We start from the raw sequence: 26,466 nt of genomic DNA, 5'->3' as shown, positions 1-26,466 counted from the left end.
CCTGTTGACTCCCTGAATTATGGCCCTTTCCTCGGCCGTTCGGACCAATCCGGGACGCTGTTTGTGTGTTTGTGTAGCGACCCACGCACTAAAGTGCAGAAGCACCACGATGCCTAGCAACGAGACAGCTTGTCTCTTAACCGCTGCGATGTCACCGCAAACAGGAGCGTTTAAGCATCAGTTACTGCAGTTCAGATGCTCTGGCTGTCCAATTATTTTCATGCACTATTGCTCCGATGACACTCTTGATCATGACACAGGGTTTGTCTTATTTTGTGTCAACCAGAAATTCCGGACAGATTCCTGTTTTGATCCAATCCCTGTTGTGCAGTAGGGTCCAATTTTCTTTAGTATTATCGAATTACTCGCTGTTAAAACTCTCCCGCGTGTCTCGGCGCTTCCCCCTGCCTCCTCAATAACTCATAATGCTGTAGGACACAGAGTCAAGGGTGAAAAGAAAGACTGGATGCAGAAGGTGTGACATTTCTAGATGGCAATGTCCTGATGATACCCTATGCATGTGGCAGCTTTACCTCCGTCACCTGTTTTGCTGAGGTAGATCTCACGGGCAAAATCATCTATTCAAAACACACACCAGGGCATCTCTCTATCTCTCTCTCTTGTCCACTGGCAGCAGGACAGTGCTCGCAGTTGACGGGGACAGCGATTATTTTTCAAAGTCAAATTAGCATTGTGCGACAGCGGGGGGAGTCTGGCAAAGGTACACAACAAAGACACACTCAAAGATAATCTATAGCCTGCTGGGGGCCAGCCACGTCTTTAAGAGCGCTAACGTTAGTGCAAAGGTTAGAAATGCAATACAACTGGCCTTGCTGTTCATACTACTGTATCTGATTGTCTTTGTGACATGTACTCCTTTACACCTTTCCTCTGTGTGAAATGAATGTTTTGCTTCCCTTGTGATTACAGGGTCCTGAAGGAACGTCTGGAGGAGCAACTATCAAGGTATCTATCGACGCATTCATCTTCAAACTCCAAGTACTGATATGTGGCATTTAAAGGTGCTCTCTAAAACGCCTGGATTTGTCAGAAGTATATGTCAGACATACATGTGTGACCATGAAGCAGCGACGCTTCTTGCCTGACATCTTTGTGAATGTCGTGAAGAACGGATCCCCCAGCACTGGAAATGGCACCTTTCAGTCAATTTTAGTCTCTTTCTACTGAGCAAGTTAAAGACATGCTCCCACCCCGCACCTCCCGCAGCGCAGCGCGGCGTGACTCAGTGCTAATTCTTGACAGACAGATGGCCATTTCGTACAGTTCTTTAGCAAAAAGCGCCTGCAATCATTTTCATGAAGCCCAGGGGAGCTGTAGCTCACCAGAGGCTCATGAGATACGCTGTGTAAAAACTCTCGGACGTGGACCTCTACTAGGTGTCCCGCTGTCTTCTGTTTCTACCTGCTTCCTTCACAAAAACCCGACCTCCCCCAACCCCCCTCAGCACCCCACCCACCACCCACAAAGCCTCTAGCGGCCCACTAGAGATCATGCTGAGAATGAAGGCTATTGTGTCGTGGACCACCTCTTGACCGCAGCTGTTCATTTGATGTATAGGTGCGATGTTTGCTGGGGCGTCGGCCTAGACCACAGAATTCCTCCTGCTCTCGGTGCCCAGAGGAATGAGAAGTGTCAGTTAGCCAACCTTGGAAAAGGTTGAATGAGGACACACTTATTGTACCTCAAAAACAAAAGGACAGGAGTTTTGTTGGGATGAAAAGTGATCATGTATTATTACCATGTCCTCGTGTGTCAGGTTTGAGAATAGTTTTCACGGGTTTTCGGTAACTGTTGTACAAGTTTCAGCTTCAATATCTCCCCAAATGTAATATGGCAGAAAGGGTACTAGCTCTGTGACTGAGAGAAGTAACAAATAATCATTGAAATACCAGGGGAAATTCTCTGAGCCTCCGCTTTGAGTGTCGCACAGCCAGGCCAACCCCAGGTAACGGAATGGACCTTTTACAGAATTAAAATTCACACAAGTTCTTCACACAAAACAATTTGCCCATAGGGGCATACAATCGATTATGACAAAGGCAATGATAAAGAAAAACATAAGCCATGAGATACAAGTGAAAGAGAAGATCATGAAAACTAAAAACATGGGCAACCAAAGACCCCAAACAGAAACGCACCAAAGAACAATTAGCTGACATCTTGAGACAAAGGTCAGTATGAACCGATGGAGCTTGAGTTGCTGTTTAAAAGGTTACTGTACATGCAGGCTGGAGCAACGACGTTAGGGGCATGATTTTCTTTTGTTTTCAGTCTAGTGCGCAGGACAGCCAGTAGGCCCCGGTCAGAAGACCTACTGGTTATATGGAGAAGGTCAAAGATGCACTCAGGTGTCTGACAATGAAGATCTCTATTTGTGGGAACAAGTACCTCAAAGTGGACTCTTTACCTAATGGGAGGCTTATTTAGGAAAGATCAAATTGGTGTGATGTGTGTCCTCCTGCTGGATCTGGTTAACAACCTTGCAGCAGCCTTCAGGATGATTTGCAGACAGTTCAGAGATAATATGCCAAGACAAGTGAAAAGGGAATTACAGCAGTCCAGTCGGGAGGACACAAAAGCTGGAATAATCCTCTCTAGCTCAAGTCGTGACACAGCAGACCCGAGCTTTGTGATATTTCTGGACCATCCAGATTTCAAACAGTGATTTCATGTGGCATTCATAGTCTGATCAAAGAAAAAAAGCAACACTCTTTTTCTCTTTTTCTTAAATTATACCGTATAACGTCCACTTTCAGACGGGAAAGTGGACGGGAAGCCCTGTACCTAATAAGTTGTTATAGCGGAACACGTGTTTAAAAAGGGTTAATGATGGCTGAGGGTAGAGGGGGGGAACAGCACCCTGGATCGGAGGTGGATACGAAGTGTACAGTTCATCACATTTATGTGAGGTGGACAAGTCAACACTGGTCTGAACGTGCTACGTTGAAGAGCGGCAGGTGTGTGTGTGTGTGTGTGTGTGTGTGTGTGTGTGTGTGTGTGTGGAGGCACAGGGATAACGGATGCCGAGTTCCAAACTGTTGGAAAGCACCATGTGCACGAAAGAGGTGACCTCTTTCCAAACAAGGTTATAATTATCAACAAAGTGCCCACCCTTGGTTCCCCATGTTCCCATCTTTAAAAAAGAAATCACCTCTGACTGCTGTCATTCAAACAGACGTGAACCCTGGCAACGTTGGGATGGGAATATGTAAATGCTGTGGTATCTATTAGCAATGTCTTTTCCAGTAGTACCTGGGAAGCAGAGTGTGTGCGCGCTCTGCTGACTCATGTCTGATGATCGAATCATCAGTAATGAGAGTTAAGGGGGGAGACAGCACCTGCTTAATGGGGCCTGTGGGAGCAGACAGCGGCTCTGTTTGGTTGCCGGACTGGTTGCTGTCTCAGTCTTGCGGTGGTGGAATGAAGCCTGGGTCTGTGACCTCTGTCGCTTGACAGCAGCTGGTCCTGGCAGGACAGCTGGCTCGTCCTCCCAAGGCCTCTAGACAGGCGGAGACACCTTGAGACAGAGATGGGGCTGCTACTTTATTTATGTTGCCTGGACGTGCACCGAAATTGGCTGGAGACCAAATAATCAGGGTTTTGACTCGGAAGGTAGGCGAGCTGGAGGAGTCGAGAGAAACTGCCGGCCTGCCGCTGGTGGAGGGAAATCTTCACCCGGGCTGTCAGAACGCTCCTCCCGCCGGATGCCCCGAAGGAACACAAGAGGAGGGTGCTACGGGTGTAATGGAACAGGGAAGCAGCTATTAAGGGATTTTGTGTCAGCCCCGAGCAGGAGCCAGGGGCCCTCAGGGAAGAAGCTCGCAGCACAATTGGGTGTGGTAGAAGCCGGAGCTGGAGAGGCAGGGTCAGTCGAACTGTACTGACCGGGACAGTGCCCTGTGTAGGTTTAATGCCGGTGGTCAGTCTGTGTCAGGGGAAAAAAGAGAAGTCTAATGGTCCAGCTGGATCATGCTGGGGGAATGGCTGAGGACAGTTACTATATAGTTATCACAAAGTTACAGAAGTCCCGGTTCCCTATTTTGCGTCTCTGAATACGGGCTGTTTGCAATTCTAGGTGGATCTAGCGCTGTGATAACGTCACAGCATTTATAAAGCACCCAGACCTGCTTTACAATCAAAAGAGATGGAAATCGTACTTTTCTACAATACCTGAGTCATTGCCGACGTTTGTTGAGAGATAAGAAAGTGCGAAGAAACATTGTTTCAATGCCCTAATGCTCCGATTAAATATGCAAGCCAGCCTTGCCCCTGCCATGAATCAGTCATGCTCCTACATTACGGATACATCTTCCCTTTATCATTATGAATTCATACTTACGGAGGTTGACTAGAAAGCTGCCCTCTCTCAGAGAACAACCTCACACTATAATCTGCTGTAATGAAACAAGTGTAGCAATGCATTCAAAGGAATTGACGCAGCTTGACACGATAAGTGCGAGAGGCTTGAGCCCATTACAGCTCCGAGATGAATGTATGGTTTCCACGAGCAGCGATGATGGAACAGCATCCGGGGTTCACTCCTCCTTCTCAGTGGCCACCCTTGTGCATTTTTTAGCTCTGGCAAAACAGACACAGATTAAATTAAACTGCAGCTTGTGAAACATCTGTGTGAGCCGAGCCCCCTCTCACTCTCTCAGCAAAATCTGAATATTTTAAGTGGGGGTGAAAAAAAGGGGTCTGTGCAGTGCATGATGTGCTGGGAAGATAACGTTTCATGAATCACATCTCCATAACTGTATCTCCCACTGACAGTCTCAAACGAGCTCTGACAGAGCACTGCAGATGTTGATGGATGGACGGAGGGGACGGAGGGGACGGAGGGGACGGAGGGGGACGGAGGGGGCCTCAATTGCAGTTTGATGACTTGAGGTGTCTTACAGTCAACATATCTCCCGCAGACATCCACAGGTGGACCAGTCCCCCGGTTTATACTCGCTGCGCTATCTCATTGTGTAAATACAGTGATAATCTGGATAAATATTGGCTGTGGCGCAGTTAATCTTATTTGAAAGGTTTATTAACTTGTTACATACCCTTCTGTCAATGAATTGACTTTGATTGATCTTCCACGGATTCCTAACAAAGATAACCTGTGAAATATTCTATTTTTCCCAGATAAGTCTGTGCCAGAACACGGTGCACAAAATTTGTGTATGTGACATCCGAATACGAACCTTCCATCAGATGTGATTAAGATCGAATGTCGTAACTCGGTTAAAAACTGCCCCACAATGGTAAAGCACTTTCTGTGTACAGTATAATTTGTTGTTTGCACTTGTTCTGTACTGTAAGTGGGGGGAAAAGACTTACAACACAGCAATGACATAGTTGATTTTCCGGTCAGGTTGCGAGCTCCCGTTTACTTGATAAAGCTGTGCAGAATTCAATTAGTACTCAAAGTCAATTGTGCCACTAGTCCCTCCTCCCTGCCTAAATTATTAATAGGACAATCCATCTGTTCACCGATGCCAGCGGTCCCCTGACTTAATAACAGCTCATAATTTAGACAAGAAAATAGTGACTATATCTCATTAAATGATTGGTATCACAGCGGCTGCCGTGAGCGAGTCAAGCGAATGGGGGAGGGGCTGAGAGTGAATGGCAATTATTGTCTGTTAGAGTCCAGCCACTGCTAAGGAGGGAGCAAATAAGCTGCAGCCTTTCTCCCACGTCTTTGTCTACTCAGACACATGTCAATGAGAAGCTTCATAGTGTCTGAATGTTCCCTGCGAATCTTTTGTATTTTTTTTTTTCTTTCTCTGTTAGGTGAGCTTCATTAAAAACGTGTCAGTATAAGTGAAACGAAAGATTTCTCTTATTGATTCGGTACTGTCTACACTTACACCTAAAAGCATGGCTGGCAATGCCATATATACTGTAACTATAGAGCAAAGACTGTGTGTTACAGTAAAAATGTGAGCATAATAGGTCATGAGAAGATTGGAAATGCATACAGGAATAATCCATCTTCTACTGAGGCTTCAAGAAAAAGTGGAGTGAGAAATCCGCCGGCATAATACAGTATGTGTTAAAAAAAAAAGAAAGTTCCATCACACATCTGTTTAATTATTCATTCTCTGTGTGTCCTGACCAAGGTGCAAGAACATTTGTTTTACAGTTGTGTTTACTCAGAGTATTCTCCACATAACTGACAGGAAGCAATCCTTGTTAAGACAATATTCTGAGGGGAAGCTAACCAGCAGTCATAAAGTGCCATCTATCGGCAGACGGAAGAATGATTTTACCACGGAAACGTGGAAAAGTGCTGCAATGCAACAGGGGCTCGTTTTTTTTCATTTTCCTGCCAGACTAGCATAACACCACAGTCACATAAAGACACCACCTAGTCACCAATCATCATGTTCCTTTTTTCTTTTCCCACCATAATTGCACACAAATTTGATGTTGAGATGACGCAGTGCTGTATGTTTTCTTTTCCCTGTCTTATGATGACTTTATTTAGCATAACAACTGCCCTTGCCTCCCTTTCACTCTCTGAGCTTTCTGTCTCCTTGCCCCGTCTCCGCTGTCAGTCACTGTCGATGATCCGCTCCGTTGTCACACAGGGGGAGAAGGGCGAGTCGGGAGTCCCAGGGGGAAAAGGAGAGGGAGGAGACCCTGTACGTATTTTCCTGCAGTGACATTTACAATGCCATTGTGTGAGAGAGTCATTAACCAAGGCCTCCTCCCACAGGGTCAGCCAGGTGCAGAGGGTGCCAGCGGGATGAAAGGACAAAAAGTAAGTCGCATCAATGTCAAAGTGTCATCGATGATGATTCCCTGTGTTAGTGCTCCCTGAGACTCAGCCTCTGTGTGTGTGTGTGTGTGTGTGTGTGTGTGTGTGTGTGTGTGTGTGTGTGTGTGTGTGTGTGTGTGTGTGTGTGTGTGTGTGTGTGTGTGTGTGTGTGTGTGTGTGTGTGTGTGTGTGTGTGTGTGTGTGTGTGTGTGTGTGTGTGTGTGTGTGTGTGTGTGTGTGTGTGTGTGTGTGTGTGTTGGGGGGGGGCAAAACTGAGTAAAACAGAGGGAGAGAGACGTGGTGCAGAGTTATGGTAGATCAAAGGATATAGTGGGTCTAATATACCAGATTTCAGAGGCTAAACCTTTTCGAGTTAGTTATCTTCTCGCAGTCTGTTTGTCCTCCAGCGATCCTTGATATCATCGAGCATGCAAATAAGGAAACTGCAGGTGGTTGTTTCTTGGTTTTTTAGAGTCGCCATTGTTCCTATCCTTTGCTCATGCAAGCATGATTCTAATCATTTCTTTTGCTCTCGACTGTACGTCTGCGTGCGCTGCAAGAGACTCCTTTTGTAGTCGTTCGTGTCTGTGTGATACTTTTCTAGGAGGAAGCCCCACTGTGGCAGGCGCAGAACAAAGAATGGGCTTTTCAGCTTTGCCCTCATGTCTTTTATTTAACTACTTATGTTTGTCTGTTTATTTTTTTACTGAGCAGAATACTTTATCTGAAAAGGGGATTTCACCTAAAGCTATAGGGAAGTTGACACATTATTGTTTGCTGCTGACGGTGCCAGCGTGGAGCTGTTTGTGATGCACTCTCACTATAATATACAAGGTAACCAGACGATGAATCCTAGCGGCATGGCTCCAGCGGGGGCAATGTCACTGTAGCAGTAGAGGAAAAATCAAATCACCAAAATCAGTCGGATGAATCCTCTGGGAACCATGAACGCCTGTTCAAAATGTTATGGCAATCCATCAACAAGTGACCGACAAGTGATAGACTCACCGACATGAAGGCACGGTTGAGATGTTGTCTTCCAGACCAAGTGTAAACTTATGTGACCAACTGATGGATTACATGTAGAGACTGGAAACCACCTCAGCAGTGCACCCTGATGATGGGAAGGTAGCCAAAAAATTAGAATAAATTACATGCGAAGATGGAAGATGGATTGGCAATGAGTTGTACAGGTTGTTCGATTAGATCCTTATGTTCCCAGGATTTAGGTTACACCATGTCTCTCACTATGTTAATCCAAATCAAATGGGGACTTAACACTATAATATTTTCTGTTATTAAAATTACAAATTGACCTGAGAAGGCACAGCCTGTAGAGCTTTTCTCACAGTACTGTTCATGGGCCGATGTCGTGCTGTGTTTTCTTCTTTCGTTCATATGAAGTTATAGCTTGTAAATTATGAATGTAAGAACAGATGATCACGCAAGGCTTCACAATTGGGAACCTTCAAATGTTTCATTGAAGCTCACCTTGTTACACCCATTACAAAGGGTTATCCTTGGTACAAGTATGTACAGTTTATACACACAGGAACACTGTGATGCACTCCATCGCAGTTTGCTTTTCAGCAACAGTTCTTTAGTGTTTTGTTTTCACTCAACTCATGATTCGTCTCACATCCTTTGAGTTTGACGGTGTTTTCTCTGCAGGCTGCAATTGCCTCCTTTATCGTCGCTTTAAAACTTGTCGATGTAGTTGTTCGAGTTCATGAGTGGCAATTTTTTATTTCAATACAATAATTGATTGTATGTTTTTTTGTTGTCTTTGCAGGGTGATGTTGGCCCTCCTGGTCCTCCTGGTCCTGTGAGTACAACAAGCCCACCTTACAGAATACCTTTCAATGTCAATTAGTGTAGCATTGAGAAGAAACATTTTATCATTACAATATCAATGTTTTGTTCTGTGCAACAAACCCTAGAACATGTCCAGTTTTGTTGTGCATCAGTAAGCTGTCCACATCCTCCTCTGGAACACTTGAGACCCCGGAGGAAAACAGAACAGCAGTGCAGTGTTTACTTTTGCTGTCACAACACCAACATTGTGGCATCATCTTGTAACCACATTCTATTTTTACGTGTGTATAGTTTGGGGATATGTTGGAGAGCTCATTCAGGAAGATGTTTCACAGATTTGATCAAATCAAAATCCCCAAAGATGACGATGCAGTTGAGGGCGCAAGGCATTGAATGTCTGCCCAGGGCCCATGTCCCTTAAGGCGTTGTCAGGGGCGACCCATTTCAATCTTCAATCTTCAATAACTTTTTTGTTTTTAGACATGTGGGAATGTCAAAACCACTGCCATTATACAGAATGACAGCCATTAAGTCTTTCACACCTGGGAGTAAAAAACAATTTAAAAAAAGAACAGTTTGCATTTTCAATAGCTCACTCATTTAAGAATGTATTGAAATCAAACCACCTCTCATGTGTCTGTGACATCCTCTCACAACTTTCCCAGCTGTTAGTTTGTGAAAAAAGCCTTATCAAATCCCTTAGCATCTTCATCAGTGATAATTTTGCTTTAATAGAGACTGCTTATGTAAAGTGCCCAGAATTTGGTGCTATACCCTTCTTATCCTCATTCTCTGTTAAGGTGATTATGCTGAAGTTAGACAACTTAATTATGAATGGAACATATATCACTCACACTCTCCGCTGGTTTCACCTTTTTGTGTCCAACCCAAAAAAAGTCTTCCAACTTAATAAGAATACATAACAACACGTGCCGTTTGAATGGCTGCTCATAACAGTGAGGCCTTGCTTTGCAATAATTTTTTGAACGATTGTCTCTTTTCCGTAAACTACATTTCAGCTGGAGCAAGACGATGAGGAATAAGGTCCATCAGGACTGAAATACTCAGTTGTGCTCGTTGTAGTGTAGTGAGGTGTGAACCGCAGGACACAGGAGATCCATCCTATAGCACACGGCGGAGAGGAAAACATTAGTCATTTGATAAATGAGCCTGTTTGAATATTTAGTACCAGTCTCTGTCTGCGCTCTCTGCCTTCCTGTGGCAGATAATTTTGGCAGTTAAGCATTGATTTCCCTTACACAGCAGAAGCACGGGTTCAGATCATTACCTCCCCTTCATAAACCTTCTTGTGCCTCTGTTTATTAGCGATGGGGAGGAGCGGCGGGCTTACAGGCGTGCTCGGCCATCGTTTCCCCCATCACCCTTAAAGTAGCAAAATAGTCATTCTAGCCCTGACACTGTCCTATTTTTATTGCTGCCAGTGTCGCTTCACAATGCAGTTTTACAATCTATTAAACTGAATCTCTTATGCCAAGTTATGTTTCGTAAATGTGCCCTTTGCAGTATTCCACTGCTCTGGGGACAAATTCTGGCGAAAACTTCTCCCCGGGTCGCACACTGACGGCGCGGGTATTGTCCGGCGTCCAAGGCCAGACAGCTGCTGTTGTGTGTGTGACTGCAGGTTGGCGGTTTGCTGATTAGGGAAACGCTCCACTGGGACCGTGAGGGATTCCGTGTCTTAATTATGATTACTTTGACCATTGTTGCTGAAGGAGGGGGAGAGCACTTCATGACAGCTTCGTTTGCACGGAACCTAATTACAGCGACGCACTCAAAGGGCTCACAGGAGCACACTATTCGGGACCAACAAGTCCTCCCTACCGTCCGGTACAACCCGCGGGAGTGTGTCCTGAAATAGTGCAGTAGCAGCAAGCTGCATATAGCAGGACATGCGCCTTGATGGTTACAATATAAAACCCACGGTCGACTTTACGGAACTGTCAGAGTTTGGTCAAGTTTAGGCAAAAGAGCTACTAGATAGACTAGGTTTATTTTGTTCAGTTTTTTACTCCGGGTCAGTCTTATCCGGAGACAAGGACACCTGCACTGGTTGAAACACTAAAATATTGATAAAAATGGAAGAAATCAGCGACAATGATTTCAATAAAAAGGCTCACATCCTTCCAAAATTTAAGTGCTTTGGGGGCATGAAAATGTTCACCTCCCTCGAGTCGGCTTTCAGTTTTCAACTTTGCTTCTTTTGTCTCTTTCCCCTATTGTGTCAATTTGCTGTAAACCGCCCAAGGCCTTGTCAGTTAGAACTGCACTCAGATATGATGGACACAACATAAATGGCCTGAGGATGTCTAGATGTAATGAGTGCTGTTGATTATAGATTTGAGATTTATAATCAACCTTGTCCCTTGATTTGCTCAGTTTCTAATGAATTCCGCCTCAAACGTTTTGGTTTTTTTTCCAAACCCGGTTTACACCAATGTTTTGATGTTGCATCTCATATTTAGATTGTGTTCAGATACGCCTGTGCCACCGGGCTTTTGGTAAATGCTTCCAGTGGCAGCAGTGAAATGTGATCTGTAGTCCAACAGTAACTCATCGTCAAGTGACTGCACCGCTCCACCTCTTCCTGGAATGTAACGGTTCTTAAGACTGCATTTTAGGGAGAATGTCCCTTTAAAAACTGTCAACAGCTCAAAAGAGTTTGTTTTCATTTTTCTTATTTTTTTTCCCTGCAGTAATTGCTAAAGCAGTGGAGATTTTTTTTAGACAACACTCTCTTTTCCGTTGCTTCCAGGTGATGACAGCTCACGGATTGAGACAGCTCTCTGGAACTGTAAGCAGCTGTTCATATCACAACACTTCAAATGTTTGTGTATGACATTTTATGTTCTGTGGTTCCTCTTCGAATTGTACGCGCAGACAGATTTTGAAGTTGTCAGTTTTCTCTTGTGTTTGAGGATGAAATGGCGGAGAGGACCCAAAAGGGAGAGAAGGGAGATCAGGTGACTATTTCTCTCATTATTCTTATTTCTCACTAAAGACAATGTAACCCCAGGGAAATCAGCATTAGCTTTCAAAAAATGCAGCTAACATTTGACACCACAGCATGAACAATATTTCCAATTCTCCACACAACATCAACAAAATCAGCACTAAGCGTTGATCCGCGAAGAACAATGGAAGATCACTCGCTGTTCAGATGTGGAGTTTCGCCGTTGTCTTTGTGCTCTGACGGGGTGAAGCACGGAATAAATTGGCATACAATTACCGTTTGGACCTCGAAAACAACAGATGCATCTACTCGAAGCGAGCAGATTACAATGGCCCCTGATGCCGCTGACCAAACATCAAACGACTGTCGGCCACATGAACAGGAAAAATAGATTAGATGTAGAGACTAAAGAAAAGAAGGCAAGAGCAAAATGTATTGAATGGTACATCACATGTTTTGTTTTTTGTTTTTTTAAAGGCGCTGCTTTGATTTTATTCACATTCTCAGAGCACAAAGGGAAACTTGGCAAAGGAAATATACCATGTTCTCGAACTTCACACAAAATGACAGCAAACTTTATGAAGGCCCCTTGATGATTCTTTTTCTTTCTTTTTTTTACTCCAGTCAGAAGAAAAGGGAATGACTTTATTATTTTCCTCATGCACTTTTTAAGAAATGATTGTTGTCTATGTCCTTTACTGTCCGCAGGGGGAGAGAGGAGCACAAGGACCGCAAGGCTTCAAGGTAACTCGTTGAAGATGTATCACTTGCACTAAAACTTGAGCTTCCGTATCGAATGCCAATAAAAATGTGGCTCCAAAATTATTTATGTACAACTCTATGTAGCCCTCGGAGTGTCTGTGCCGCAGCACTCAGCGTTTTAGGACTGTATGGAGTATATAGATGATCGATTAAAACCATTACTGATGTAGAAAAGATTCTTGACATACAGTAATTCCTGGGCTGGACAGTGGCTCCACAACATGCCGGAGATTATTGTGTTATACTTTTGTAAGAGGTATCTTTGAGCTGTAGTCAAATCTGTTTCCTTTTCGTCCTTTTCCTGCCTCCTCCGTTTCCTTCCCACCACTTTTGGGACTGTGACAGGGAAGCATAGGGCCGCCAGGACTAAAGGGAGGTGAAGGACCAGAGGTGAGTCTCTGTATTCATGTCGTGTCTGAGATGCTGCGCCACTTACAGTAGGTCAAACAGAGATGTCGGCTGCATCTGGACAAGAGTGAGACGGTATAGCTTGACAAACACATGGAGGGAGTTCCAGTGGTTTCAGGCCAATATTAACTCAAATACTTGAAGGGTAAAAATCACATTAAATTCAGTGTATCACCATTTCTTTAGCTGTTTCAGGCAATTATTATAATATTAACAGGATGTTTGTGAAGGGAATATGGAGATGAATACAAACGTATTTACTTTTTGCATATTACTTTTACAAGGTAGCACCTAGTTAACGTGTGTCTTGTAAATGCTCACACACGCTTCACCGTGAACACACTCAATGACGCAAACACACTCTTTTGAAGATAAATATTTCATACAACGTTCAGAGCATTGACTGTAAAATGGATGGTGCATCTCTACTTCCTCCTACTGTACAAAAGTAAAGCCAAAATACACTGAATATGGGCAATGTCATCTTTGTGCAGAAGTGCTCGTGGAGAGGAGCCCTGACATCCAAGGTCCCACTGATACACCTTGACCAATCGCGTGTCAGACTTACCTATCAATCACAATCTCTCACCCGGGTTTTTTTTAGCATCAGATAGCTACTCAAAAGCAAACTTATCAGAAAAATGACGAAACATTTTTTCACTTTGACTTAGTTGGGCCCTCGTCCCTTCTGCTGACATGGAGGGGGTCAGGGTTTATGAACTACACTGTAGTCAGCCACCAGGGGGCGGTTGAGATGTTTTGGCTTCACTTTTAAGGCCTATGTTTTTATTTGTGTCTTAATCATGAAAAAATAGAGGCATGGAGACTGACGCTCGTGTACTGCTCCTGTCAGTTATAATCCAACGTGAGCTCGGTTTCCACGGTAATATATGGATCTCTTAATTCAACCATGTATAAAAGACGATAATGAGTCAAGAAGGGGAATCCATATGAACAGCTTATTTAGAACACGATAACCGCAGATACAAACTTACAAACCTACCGCTGCTCAGTCACGAAGATATCCCCCAGAAACTCACATGAAACTAATCATGGTTCAATGCTGCAGGGGCAACTCTTGAACATCATTGCTGTTTGAAATACAGTGTCGCTGGCTGGCCTCTAACATTCAAAGCCCGGACAATTCTGTCACAAAACAAATGGAGGAAATAGCCCAAAGTATTGCTTTTTTTTCCCCTGTGTGTTTTGCCAGGGGAAGCTAGGCCTGGCTGGACCCACTGGACTCCCAGGACTCCCGGGCGAGCCAGTGAGTATATTGGCACTAGACACGAGCACTTCACGTCGAGCCTTCCTTTCTCTCATAGCCTTATCTGTCACACGGCCATATCCTCTGCTCTCTAACTCAGCCTGCCAGACAGAAAGAGAGAGATCAACAGATAAACCCCAACAGGCAGAGACAGAGGGAGAAGTCGCGGGGAGGAAGTGGGGAGAAAAGTCCAGAATTTTTACACAGACGATCAGTAATCAAATTTAAGAATTAATTAGTGGAAAGAGGCAAATCTAAGCGCTTTATGCCAGGAACGGAGGCAGAGGCCCAATCTGTTCTCCACACCTGCTTCAGTAATGAGCATCTGTCTTTATTCAAAAGCAGGGAGGGAAAAGGAGGCATTTCATAAATCCTGGCAAAAGGAAATTATGTTGGGACACGGCAGCCCGCTGAAGCAGTGAGGAGGAGGAGATGAATGTGTGAGGAGATGAAGGCCCGGTGATAGATCCATCTCCTTTTTTCACCACTATTTACAGGGCTCGTCAGGGAAGCCAGGGGTGCATGGGAGAGACGGCCCGAAAGGAGAAAAGGTAGGTAAACTTCAAATCAAGTTCTCACCTCAGAGAAAAATATGAAGCTGTGATGTTTGATCACAGGTTGAACATGCTAGACAACTCGCGAAGACACACTGCAGATTGCTCGCCCTGCCTGCCATCCTCAATCATGTTGGAGCTCTCTTTCTTTCACGTTTGACGCCCCTGACTCCTCTGTTATCCCTTCGCTGATTTCTTCTCGCGGTCGGACTCGTTCCAAATGCCGTGCTGCAGGTGGCAGGGTTGAAAAGTGCAGAGTTGACGTGCATCTTTGATTGGGTTCGTCGCATGTCAAAGAAAAAAACAAAGCTGTACTTTAGTCTCCGTCCCTGGTGGAGTCAATGTGCTACACTGCAGGGCAGAGAGATAAACACAAAGTGCCCACGCCTCCTACGTCCGTTCACATTCATAATGCCCCTTTGTCTTCTCTGTACTGATGTTCACTCGGATTCGAAAGCCAGCTCTGGTTGTACATCAATGTGGTAATCTACTAAATAAATGTGGAACAGAGAACGTCTAGGCACTGGAGACAGATCCGAATAGCTTAGCAGAAAGACTATAAAGCAGGGACACGGCTAGTCTAGCTCCAGGTGCATCTGGAAAGCTGTAAGTGTGGCTTCAAAGGGGAGTTGGGTGACACATTCTTGACTGTTAGTAGTAGGACTAGCCGTTAATAATGTTGCTCGAACTATTCAAACTAGTATAGAGCAAAAGAAACATGGGACAAGACAAAGAATCTACAGATGCACCAGCAGCTTTGTGAGGTTGTTCTCAGGCACAGTGGTGCTCTCAGCTGAAGCTGAGTTTGGCCTGCTGATTGGCTAAGAGTTGCTAATTGGCCGTTAACACAAAGTGCAGCAGAGGCTGGTGGGAACGTCATTATCTTTGCAGACATATGGCCTTAAATTTTAAGTATTGGGCAAATGGAAGTGTTGACCTCCTGGTGCCACTTGAGGAAAGGTCAGTGGGTCACCCACCGACGTCAGTAGGATTCGTCTTCAAAAATCCTTGGCATCCTTGAGATGGTCTGACCGGCCAACATTTCCATCCGTAGAGCCATACTAATGTTGCAAAAAAGGAGCAGCACTGAAAGGACATTGTGCAAGTTTAAACATTTTGGAAAATACATTCAAATGAATCAAAATGTCCTGCTGGTGCAACATTGACAACGTTTGAATGAAAATGTGACACATGACATTATTCAATAGATATAGCTGAGGGGCAGGAAACAGAAAGCAGAAACTCCTGTCTCTGCCTCGTGGGTTTGTAAGGGTCAAATTCTGAATACTGTCTGTCTTTCTGTCTCTAGGGGGACTCTGGCGGAGCGATGGGGCCACTGGGACCTCCGGGCCCCAAGGGCGAGCCCGGAGAACCCGGAGGTGGCTACATGGTGGGTACTACATCAAGCGTTGACAGTCACTTTCATCTGACTGTGTTTGCTCCGGCCCTTGAGTCGCAGAATGAAAAAGTAGCAACAGGAGCAAAACAACAGAAGAAAAATTCAACAGGCTTTCACGAAGCATAGATCGTCTGCAAACAGCTGGAACAGTGTCACACAAGTTAAAGGGAACCTGGCCTCCACTTCTCCAGCTGCGTAGCTGCCGTGACATGGAGATGCAATACCATTAAGTAATCCACCATTGGATAACCCCAGTCTGGGTAATCACCTATCTTCCCATTTTGGAGCTTATAGCTGTTGAAGCACTCTCTTTTATGGACATGGCTTTGCATATAGACATGTTCATTACAGCCTCTTGGCTGCATGCGTGCAGCCAAGGCCTCAGTTCTGCTTGGCGCCGCTTGCACTCCTCAATCAACGGCAAGCGTTCGTCGGCTTTAAACAATCATGTTTGTTTGTGTGTTTGTGCGTGTGTGCGTGTGTGTGAGAGTGTGGAAACGCTGAACTGAACATTAAGCCAGACAGTAGACCGACTCATCATGCAAGTGTCACTGTGTTCAGCTGAGCGGAGTAATACGGGAAAGATTGTGTTTAGGCTGAAGTATTTAAACCTCTTTAATGCCGGGGGACGTGGTGCGGGTGTGTGTGTGTGTGTGTGTGTGTGTGTGTCAAGGGGCCATGTTTACAGCAGGCCAATGACCTCTTATGTTTTTACATATTTCAAAATTCAAACAAAGTGAAGTCTGTCGTTTAGTGGGAAGGCACCTCTGTATAGATCCTGATAGTCTTTTTTTTTTTTTACGAAAGGCGGTCTTGTCAGGAGGCTTTTGAGGAAAGTGGAATCTCCACATTTTTATGGTTATTGTTATAAAAGACAGAGAAAAAGGAGGGGGGGGGGGAAAGCAATAAACAGGAAGTGAATACAGATGGTCTGAGCCTTTTTTAATGAGTCGGCCTGCTCGAGGAGTTAATGTCACTTTATTGATTTTACCTTTAAATGAATAATGAGCAATTAACCCATTGTTTCTTTTGACTTTTAGTATTAGCATAGGATCTCCCACCACTCTCAAGCAGTGATATAAAGTACGGTGCCAATGCATAATGCGTAATGGAACCATTTGTTTTTAACAAAAAGAAAATGCAGTCATAGGATTATATTATTAATCTTGAGAAGTTCTGTACTTTACCAAACTTTGCTCTGTTTTACATTTGTCCCACATTCCTTCCCTAAAACTGTAGAACTGCTGCGTGAGCTCAAATCCAAATTCTGTCCAGCTAATTTACATTGTGCAATGTAGGACTTGTAACACTAATACATGCCAGGAACAGAAATCAATGTCTCATCTGGACTGTACAGTAAATTATGCTTACAGTAGCGTCGATTCCAATCAGGGTTTTTTCTCCGTGGTATGGCATTATCAGGACGCCTCGGTACACGGACGCTATTACAAAATGTTGTAAGCAGTACTGAACATGAGCTCGTGATACAGCGCTGTGTTCAGACTGTGTGCACTGTGGACTGTCGCTCACAAAGACTCAATATTCCTGTTTAATTTCCAACTAGATAAGTGTCTTTATTTCCACCTTTCCCCTCGGGCCTCAAAGTGAATGGCTGATGAGTCCACAGTGAATCCATGTTGTGACGTCTTCTTCCTGTTGTTTCGTAGGGCGATGGGTTGTCTCTCACTAGAGGGTCTCGCGGACCCAAGGTAGGAACACAATCATCTATACTTCCATACATGTTAACTTACATCTGTACTATACTATAGATATTCAAGTCTTGAGATACTGTAGATCAGTGATGTGTGTGCTACTGTACTGTCATAAGCTATTTTCATGTTAAGGTACAGTATATAGTATTTTATACTTTACAACCTTATGATCAAGCATCCCGACATCAACACCACCAGCATGCTTCAAAATTTGGTATTTGACACTCATGATTATATAAAAGATGTTAGCCTGAAACAATATTCTCATACAACTGAACTGTTGGCATTTGGGTGCTTTGTTCAAGTTTTCATTTGTGACTACAACACGGAGTAACTGATGCTGGAGGTTTTAATCACATAATCACCGGGTCCAAGTGCCTGTATTCTCTGGAATGACCAGCAGGGGGCAACTCCACTGGCGGCAAAAAGAAGTCCATTTTTAGAAGTCTATGAGAAAATTAGTCTACTCCTCGCTTGATTTGTAACGTCAGTAAACAATTTTCCTGATGAGTTCATGGTCTCAATCTCTAGTTTCAAGTCTTCTTCAATACAGCATGATGTTCGGGTGTTGGTGGACGTTTAGACGAGCTCTCAGTCGCTAGTTGATCTGCTGTGCAATGTTTCATGGACATGTTGTTGGTGGAATAGAATCAGAATCTTATCCCTAGAACTAGAATCTTGCATGCAGGAATCCCCCTTATGCCGCCTTGTGCTCACACTGAACCAAACGAGCCAGCACAATGCTCTAGAGACAGCGCTCTAGAATCGGACGCGTGACGCCGGCGTCTGTCCCGCCATACCAGCTCACCCTGGACATAGACATCGTCTAGCTCTGTGACTACCTTCGCTACTGGTTTAAGGGTGGGACAACAGTGCCCACCATTCTGTGTTTGTACCTCATACACAGATTACTGCACTGAACGTGCTGCGTAAAAAGGGGCTACGGGTGTAGGCGATAACTTTTCATAGCCAAAATGGGCTTGTATGCTTTATCTATTTGATTTTTTTTTTTACAATAATACATTCTGGTGATGTCATGCTGAGTTCACTAGCAGGTTTGGGAAGTAATGGAGGATGCCCCAATTATCAGTGTGTTGGGGGTTTTTTTCATGAGAAAAAACAGAATGTATTATACTGTATATCACAGCACATGCATGAGATCAAATGAAATGGATAATGAACATGTGCATACCAATTGGCCTTAAACATAGTTGTTCCTCAGCCTTGAAGCTGCTAACGGCAAAAACATAAAGGGAAAATGAGTTCCAGCAGAGTCTGAATACCTAATGATCATGCAGTGCAGCAGTTCTCCATGACTTTTGAATTCACCATCGCTGAAAACCCACCGACTCCTCTCTGTATGTTTTATTTTGTTTCTCGTCAGGGTGAGAGAGGCGTCCCAGGGTTGCCCGGAGACCATGGTGAAAAAGGCGAACCTGGAGAGAGCCTCATCGGCTCGCCTGTGAGTGGGGTGTTGTATTGATTGTTCTCTGTCTCCCACAATCACTATTTAGTTCATACTATGACGACCTTCTCATGTCTTTAGGCGTTTTTGTGAGTGAGATCCTCTTTGAATGAAGATCAGCGTTTGTTAAATACACTCTGAGATGAAAACGTGTACGTATGTGCTCCGCACCGCCAGTTTGAAACCCCATAGATTAGATTCTGAGTGAGTCTCGTCTTTCATTTTCTGAAATACCGGATTGTGGGAGACAGGGAATCAATAATATTGCAAGGTGTCTAACACAATTCCTTTATTGGATCCCGGGCACTTGAGGGCAGATGGTGTTAACAAGATTGTGTTGTGCGTGTTCTTAGGGCCCCGTGGGACCCCCGGGAAGGGCGGGAATTGAGGTCTGTGCAAAACACTCTGAATCCACAACACACAAACAAACGCGTTCGAGTCTATCCTTCACCGATTGTCCGCAGCTCATTGATGCTGTGACCAGCAGTCTTGCAATTACTGGGGAACTCATTCGGGGGTCTGGGTGTTTGTTCTTTTCAGGGCCCTCGTGGATCCCCAGGTTTTTCTGGCCCCCCTGGGTCTCCAGGAAGAGAGGTGAGTGACATCAGTCTGTCCTCCCGCTCATATTCACTCCCCACACACATCCGCAGGTAAAAGATGGCCGGAAGCATGAAAGAGTGTCAGCTTCCCACTGTGAGCATGAACACAGATCCTGGATACAAATCGCCACCGACTGAGACGGGTGTGAAAATTCAGTTGTGGCCTTGCAACTCAACTTGACATCATAGCCGGGGGGGGGGTTGTTAACATCTTTCTTTTTCTCAATTAAAGGGCTCCCCTGGTAGACCAGGCCCACCGGGCCCAGCTGGACCCCCAGGTGAACCGGTAAGTAAGAAATTCTCACCATAATAAGCAGCTATAGTCCCTTCGCTCACCATCACTTTCAGGAAAACGTTGCAGTTTACAACGAACAGCAGCTTCCTGCTGTTGGCACATGTTGTCCTGTCTGTCTTGTCTTTTTATGTTTCAGGTAAACAACATTTACTATATTTCTGATAACTGTAGTTTGAGTGCCATAGGAGTGCTTCTGCTGTTGCCGCATCAAAGCCCTTGTAAATGTGGAATCTTAACCAATTCATATTCATGTGTCATAAAGACCCTTGAAAGCCATTTATGATTTTAAAAGAAAAACAGGCTTCGGTTCAAAATGTTTTTCTCAGCTCAAGAGGGTGTGTGAGGATTCTGTTGTCTAGCAACAAAGTTATTTAACCGTTTCCTCAAGCGTTGCAGATTGAAAACTGCAAAATGAAAAAATAAATTTGTTGAATGGTTTGTGGAAAAATCACATTCCTTGAAGGCATAGAAGAGGATCTTATGAATTGATGTTTAGGACAATTTGCAAGATGCAGCTGCCCCAAACAAAAATGCAACAGAATATATTCCAAACCATGAAAGATTTGTTAGCTCTGAAAATAAAATTGCGGTGATGTTTCAGTTTTTTTCCCCTCTTTTTTTTGACAGACTGCCTTGCCAATCGTTGGAGACATGGGTGCTTTACTTAAGGTATTTTATCTTCATAGTTAATGATGATCACAGTTTTTCACCATCAATTCACATGCACGGGATAAGGATTGTAAAAGTGATCAGTTTCTCATAATTTGAACGGTTTGTTACTGATATGTTAATGTTATCAATTTAAGAGATAATGAAAGCCTGTGGGTGTCCTCATCAGGATGACTGGGAGAATTATCTGCCCCACCAGTGTGGCTATTAAACCCCTATATGAATATGCAAACATACTGTTTGTTTCTTCCGACCTCATACAGAATTTCACATTAGTTTACTAGTGTAAAGAAAAAAAGCTTTACGATTCAGGAAGATGTAAATTGCTGTCGATAATAATTTATTTATCTTGCTTGTGCATGCTGCAATAAAAAAAACAAAAAACCTACATTCATAGTTTACTGGAGGACTTTCCTCATTCATATTTAATACTGCACCAATTAGTCTTAATGGGTAGCAATGGCCAAAAGTCAAATTGGGAAAATGTGCTCATGGTGTCACAGATAGAGATGCAACATTAATCTGTGCCAATTGAAGATAAAAAGAAATACTACATTTGCTTATCTGGCTATTATTGAATTCATACATTATGATGGTGGATTAGATCAACTTGGTATAAAATAATGTATTAGATGACCATGTTTTTCTGGATTTTTTATCCCCCTTTTCCTAACCAAATATTCTGCTTTTTTCTAAAAAGTTTGCATGACCAAATAAAAAAAAGCCAAACAAGAAAAGCCTTTGAAAACAGCACTCACTTCTCGTACACCTCGCATGGCTTCATGTAATTTCCTCAGGTACTTAGTCACTTAAAACTTCGCCCCAAACCTTAAAGCATTAATACACTCTTATAATGACACGTCTGGTCCCAAAAGCCACCATGAAGACTTGAAGCTTGTGCCTTTACTTTCTCACTGTGACGCATTACGTTCATTTAGCTGACACTTTTGTCCAAAGCTCTTATGAATATATCACCCAAAAAGTGCAAGAACCGTGCGAGAACACTTATCAAATAAGCAAAATGGCTTCAAGTGCTCCGTCTGTTCCAACTGTGCCATGAGCTGATGTTTTTCATCATTGCAGAATTTTCAAGCTCCCCTTTTCTGACCGAATGCAAAACACACTGTTGGATCGGAAGGGAGATCAAATGCTTCTTTTGTGGCTGCACCTTTTATGAAAATGCATATTCTATCAAAACCTTTGTGAAATTACTGATTAGTTCTGTTGTTCTATTGACGGGAGATTTTTAGTCATTTTACATCGTGTTGTTCTCTAATGGACTGCACAGGCGCTACAGTGAAGTTTTTTTGTACTTTATGTTCAAATATGACATGCATGTCAACTCTTTAATGCCTTCACATGTCAAGTCGTTGACAGGTTGAAGCCAGATGCCAGTGTTCCTCTGTCACCCCTTCCTTTAGCGACAGTTTAGGTGCTCTGTTAGATTCAGCTGCTGTTCACAGCCTTCACCAGAATCGCTCCGTGACACTTTAATCATTACTTCAAACACCTTGTTGACACATACAAAAAAAGACCTAACATTTAACTTTGTTTTTCCTCTTTACATTCATAAAGTCAACAATAGCATGTTCTTATTCTCCTTATGTGTATGTCGTATTTCAGACTCTTTTTGTTTTTAATGGTGTGCAGTAGTATACCTACCTCTACTGCCTCCCTCCATTTTTACAGCTCGCACCTCGTTCCTGGAAGGTGGCGGTGCCTATATCTAGACTGGATCAGGGGAAAATGATATTTAAGATTCTCGCCTGAATGTCACAGTCGATGAGTTTGACAAAGTTCACCACTCACCCAGACGAGAAACGCTCATGGGGGGTTCACATTATTTCTGCTCCGTAGACATTTAGAGAACACTCTGTGTCGGTCGGGGTCTCGTCCTCCACCCAGGGGATGTGACATAATAAAGGGCGAAATAATGCAGTGCCCCGGCTCAGTTTGACGAAATCTTATCTGTGCCACCGCTTTTGCTTCCTTCCTGCCTCGCCTTGCACTGGCAGAATGCCTGCAGTGTGTGCCAGACGAGAGTCCCAGGGCTGCCAGGGCAAAAAGGGGAGAAGGGGATCCCTGGAGTGCAAGGAGTGGAAGGCTTGGTGGGAGAAAAGGTACCAGTCACTCATGTAAAACATGTTTATCTGACCACGACTATTTCCTATTGGGGTTGATTGTTAAATACTGCGAGTGTATGTGCAGTTACACCCGTATTGATTGAGTATTTCTATCTCACGCAGGGAGATCCAGGTATAAGAGGTCCTATGGGTAACCCTGGGAAAGAAGGCCCAAAGGTAGGCAAGGACATATCAGGCATATATGTACTATATACTACAAAACAAATTCCTAAATTTAATTGTTTTTCTGGATCTAAATGAATTACGCAGCTTTTCGGCATGACAAAATAATCTGTCAAACTAATTGGCTCATTCTATGATATTGTTTATTGTGTGTGTTTAATGTAGTATTTACACTGACAAACGCTTTCCATAAATTGGCTTTTAGATTATCTCTGGTGGCCTAACCAGCTGTTCCACAACTCAATATTATTATGTGCTCGCTGCAGAAGTTGTTGCTATGGATACGCTGTTGTACGGCGGCGAGAGAGAAAAAATCAGGCTTGGCAATTGCAAGTCATGTGCTGTGAGAGGAGAGAGGCATTTTGAAGTTTGCACCCATCAGCCTTTAGTTTTGGGTCTTTTCATGTTCGGTGAAAAACATTCACTTTTTCCTCCCTCGCGGGGTTCTGCCTTCCTGCAGGGAGTGAAAGGAGAGAGAGGGTTCCCAGGCCCGACAGGAGATAAAGGCGACGAGGTGAGTGGAAGGAAAAGTTCAAATCTAAACAAATGAATTCAGTCAGTTATCTAACAATCTGGAAGTCACTGCGTCATTGAGAGGCGGGCCCTTCAAAAGGATGTAAATATATATTGTAATGTCGCCCTCGTCTTTTGAGCCTGTTTGCTCTGAAGGGCTGTTTTTGTAAAGAAGCTATCAAAAGCCGTCCACAGAACTGGATGTGCACTCTGCCCCGTCTGTGGCCCTCTGAGGAACTGCTTTATGAAGGAACCTGGACGGCCCAGCGCGCGTCTGTGTGCGCGTGCACGCACGCTGATTAAGAAACAAGGCACTCTCCGGAGGAGCTGAGAAGCATTTCGTAGGTCAACTTTCAGCATTGAACTGTAGTTGGAGCAGATTTTCACGACGAGAAACGTGTTACTGGCTTTTACAGGCTCAATAAAATCCCGTCTTTCAGCTTTGTTCTTCTTGTTCTATTTAGTGATGAAAAAGGAATATTGAAAAGACCAAAAAAAAAGCACCTTAAAAATACAGTAGATGCTTGCATGGAAAGGTTTCACCCTCTAATTTATAGTTTCAATTTTGAATCATGAGAGACGAGTAAGCGAAGAATAATTATTTATCACAGATTCATCCAATGATATGTGATGAGAAGTCTTGATAGAGTCTTTGGTGCTTAGACTCCGTGGGGAGTCCTGAGCGGCGGCAGAATAAATCCCCCCATGGAGTCCAGGGACCGCCGGTGTTGGTGCTTGATGACTTGCCGAGTTGATAGAGAGAGATGAGTCTGATGAGAATGGCATGGAGAACTAAGGCAGGGAGAGAGTTCATATTAAAAAAGACAAGCAGCAAGACGATTGGCCAACAAGGCAGGTGCGTTGCAGTGGAGGAAAGGTAGGATGACGGAGAATTAGACTACGATGAGCGTAGTCTTCCTCACTGAACTTACACTAGTGCTTCAAGCAGGTATATTGCATCTCCAGTGTTGCTGTAACATACTGTATGAATGTAAATATTGTTTTTCTTTTTTTCATGAATGATGAATCCTCTTTGTCTCTTCCAAGGGGCCTACGGGAGCGCCAGGACTGCCTGGTGTGACCGGTCGCACAGGGGCCGCGGTAAGAAGGATGTCCTTCATGTGAAGCTGATATCAGACAGAATCTCTTTTCTATTTTGTCACAACATGAGTGACGCCTTCTTCTTTTTCTTTCTGAGGTTTGTGCACAGATCAGATTTCATTGAATGCCGTTCTGTTTGCAGGGGCTTATGGGGAGACCTGGTCCACTGGGCCAACCAGGAGCAAAAGGAGATAAAGTAAGATTTTTTTGCTATTGTTCCCAGTAGACCACATGCTCCAAATTTGAGTTTTTTGCACCACTAATTCACTCGGGTGCAATTCCAGTAAACTGTGCAATACCCATGCGTCTTCCACTGCATTTAGCCCATTACAGTGTATATATTATTGCTATTTCTATAATTCCTTATATTTATTTTTGCCCTTATTTTTTCATGTATCCTTTCGTGTTTATATTGCATGTTTACTTATTTATCACTTTCCCCACTGATGCAACTATTTTACTATCCTCTTTGCTGCTACAGCAAATATGCCCACAGTTGGGACTAATGAAGAAATATCAGTATAGTATATTCAGATACTGTATGTTTTGATGAATACTGTGGTACAAAGACTGTATCAAATGAATGCAACTGACTGGGAGTATAAAAAACAAAAGTCTATATGCTTTTTCTTAATTTTGTGTCTCCCTGAATCTGAATGAAAAAAACTAGATAGTTCCAGTTCCTATGATGAATATTAGTTAGTTAGTCTTAGCCAGAGTTTGTCTCATACCAACATGAACCAAAAGTAGTGTAGGAAACCAGATATTGTTTCACTTGTTGTTGTTGCTGTTATCGTTGGATTACATTAGCATGGGACTGTGTAAAGATTTGCATTTCCACAGCCATGTTTAATTCCTCTGCTTTGTGTTTTGTGTGGCAGGGAAACGAAGGACCCTCAGGCAGACCAGGGCTTCCAGGGCCTCCGGTAAGTTCCGCCTGCTCCAGCAGCAGCCAACTGCCGATAACAAGTCCAAAGAAAACTCTGCCAGGGTCGGGGTTCTGCGTGGGCCTCACATGTACTCTGAAATACATTTTACAGTTATTACGTGAGACTGACTTTCTCCATTCTGTTGAAGAAAAGAAAAAAAAAAGAATCTTAAGGTTACAGACTTATAGCCATCTATTCCACCCAAAGGTGAAAACATTTAAACGTGGCTCTTCTCTTGCTTTTTATCGGCGCCATTCAAAGATCTTCTTTTCCCCAGTTTTCGTATGAAGGTTATACAGCCAGAAACTCGCCTTGACATCTCTTCCTACTGAAGTGACCATCGGTGCTTACGTCATGCTCGGTCTGACAGTGTAGTCAGTTGAACACGAAACAACATCGCCGACAAACGTGTACAGATATGGAACTGTGTGGGACCTGCTCGCTGGCATTGAATCGTGTTCCCTCCCTTTTTAAAAGGCCAGTGAGTAAGCACTTCCAAAGGCAAATCTATAATTCATCAGCCGTCCCCCTTGAACCGGCCTGCCCTCCCACACCCTGGTCTCGTAAACTGCAGTCTAGGAGGACGGGGGACGGCTCAGTGGCCTGAAAAGGGCACAGACATCGGCTCCCTTCAAAATGAGAATCTTGATTCCTTCCACATTTCCAATAGTGTATCGTGGGGAAAAACACCCTTTCATGTTCCAGTAGGACCCAAGAAGTCCAGATTACCCAGTTCTCATCACCGAATCTCTGTTTAATCAGTATGCTCTTTGTATTTCTGAGATACTCTCCCTTTTTTGAATTAGCACTGGCTCAAAGATTATCAAGGCTACTGTTCTCATTTTTTTTTCTTTTTTCCTGTTCTTTGCACTTTTCACTCTCTCGCACCTCCCTCTCTCTTTGTGTAATCACCAGATGAGCTA

At 43.8% G+C, this 26,466-nt stretch overlaps 1 protein-coding gene across 6 annotated transcripts in view; it reads left to right on the top strand.

Moving 5' to 3' along the window:
• LOC118283990 (collagen alpha-1(XIX) chain) overlaps positions 1 to 26,466 on the top strand; it is a 93,551-nt gene that overhangs the window by 49,598 nt on the left and 17,487 nt on the right. For 4 of the 6 annotated variants that reach the window (XM_047334812.1, XM_047334811.1, XM_035606505.2 and 1 more), the window contains 23 exons: positions 931 to 966; positions 6,576 to 6,662; positions 6,737 to 6,781; positions 8,571 to 8,603; positions 11,367 to 11,405; positions 11,512 to 11,574; positions 12,273 to 12,308; positions 12,672 to 12,716; positions 13,948 to 14,001; positions 14,499 to 14,552; positions 15,865 to 15,945; positions 17,622 to 17,663; positions 19,051 to 19,128; positions 19,485 to 19,520; positions 19,672 to 19,725; positions 19,963 to 20,016; positions 20,653 to 20,694; positions 22,710 to 22,814; positions 22,941 to 22,994; positions 23,461 to 23,514; positions 24,561 to 24,614; positions 24,757 to 24,810; positions 25,496 to 25,540. In XM_047334812.1, the coding sequence (XP_047190768.1) occupies positions 931 to 966; positions 6,576 to 6,662; positions 6,737 to 6,781; positions 8,571 to 8,603; positions 11,367 to 11,405; positions 11,512 to 11,574; positions 12,273 to 12,308; positions 12,672 to 12,716; positions 13,948 to 14,001; positions 14,499 to 14,552; positions 15,865 to 15,945; positions 17,622 to 17,663; positions 19,051 to 19,128; positions 19,485 to 19,520; positions 19,672 to 19,725; positions 19,963 to 20,016; positions 20,653 to 20,694; positions 22,710 to 22,814; positions 22,941 to 22,994; positions 23,461 to 23,514; positions 24,561 to 24,614; positions 24,757 to 24,810; positions 25,496 to 25,540 (1,245 nt within the window). The remainder of the gene's footprint in view (positions 1 to 930; positions 967 to 6,575; positions 6,663 to 6,736; positions 6,782 to 8,570; positions 8,604 to 11,366; positions 11,406 to 11,511; positions 11,575 to 12,272; positions 12,309 to 12,671; positions 12,717 to 13,947; positions 14,002 to 14,498; positions 14,553 to 15,864; positions 15,946 to 17,621; positions 17,664 to 19,050; positions 19,129 to 19,484; positions 19,521 to 19,671; positions 19,726 to 19,962; positions 20,017 to 20,652; positions 20,695 to 22,709; positions 22,815 to 22,940; positions 22,995 to 23,460; positions 23,515 to 24,560; positions 24,615 to 24,756; positions 24,811 to 25,495; positions 25,541 to 26,466) is intronic. The other 2 variants (XM_047334810.1, XM_047334809.1) reach the window with 2 other exon arrangements.

Source organism: Scophthalmus maximus, chromosome 10 (assembly GCF_022379125.1).
Source record: "Scophthalmus maximus strain ysfricsl-2021 chromosome 10, ASM2237912v1, whole genome shotgun sequence".
NCBI lineage: Eukaryota > Metazoa > Chordata > Actinopteri > Pleuronectiformes > Scophthalmidae > Scophthalmus > Scophthalmus maximus.
This window is presented reverse-complemented; position numbering and strand designations above follow the sequence as displayed.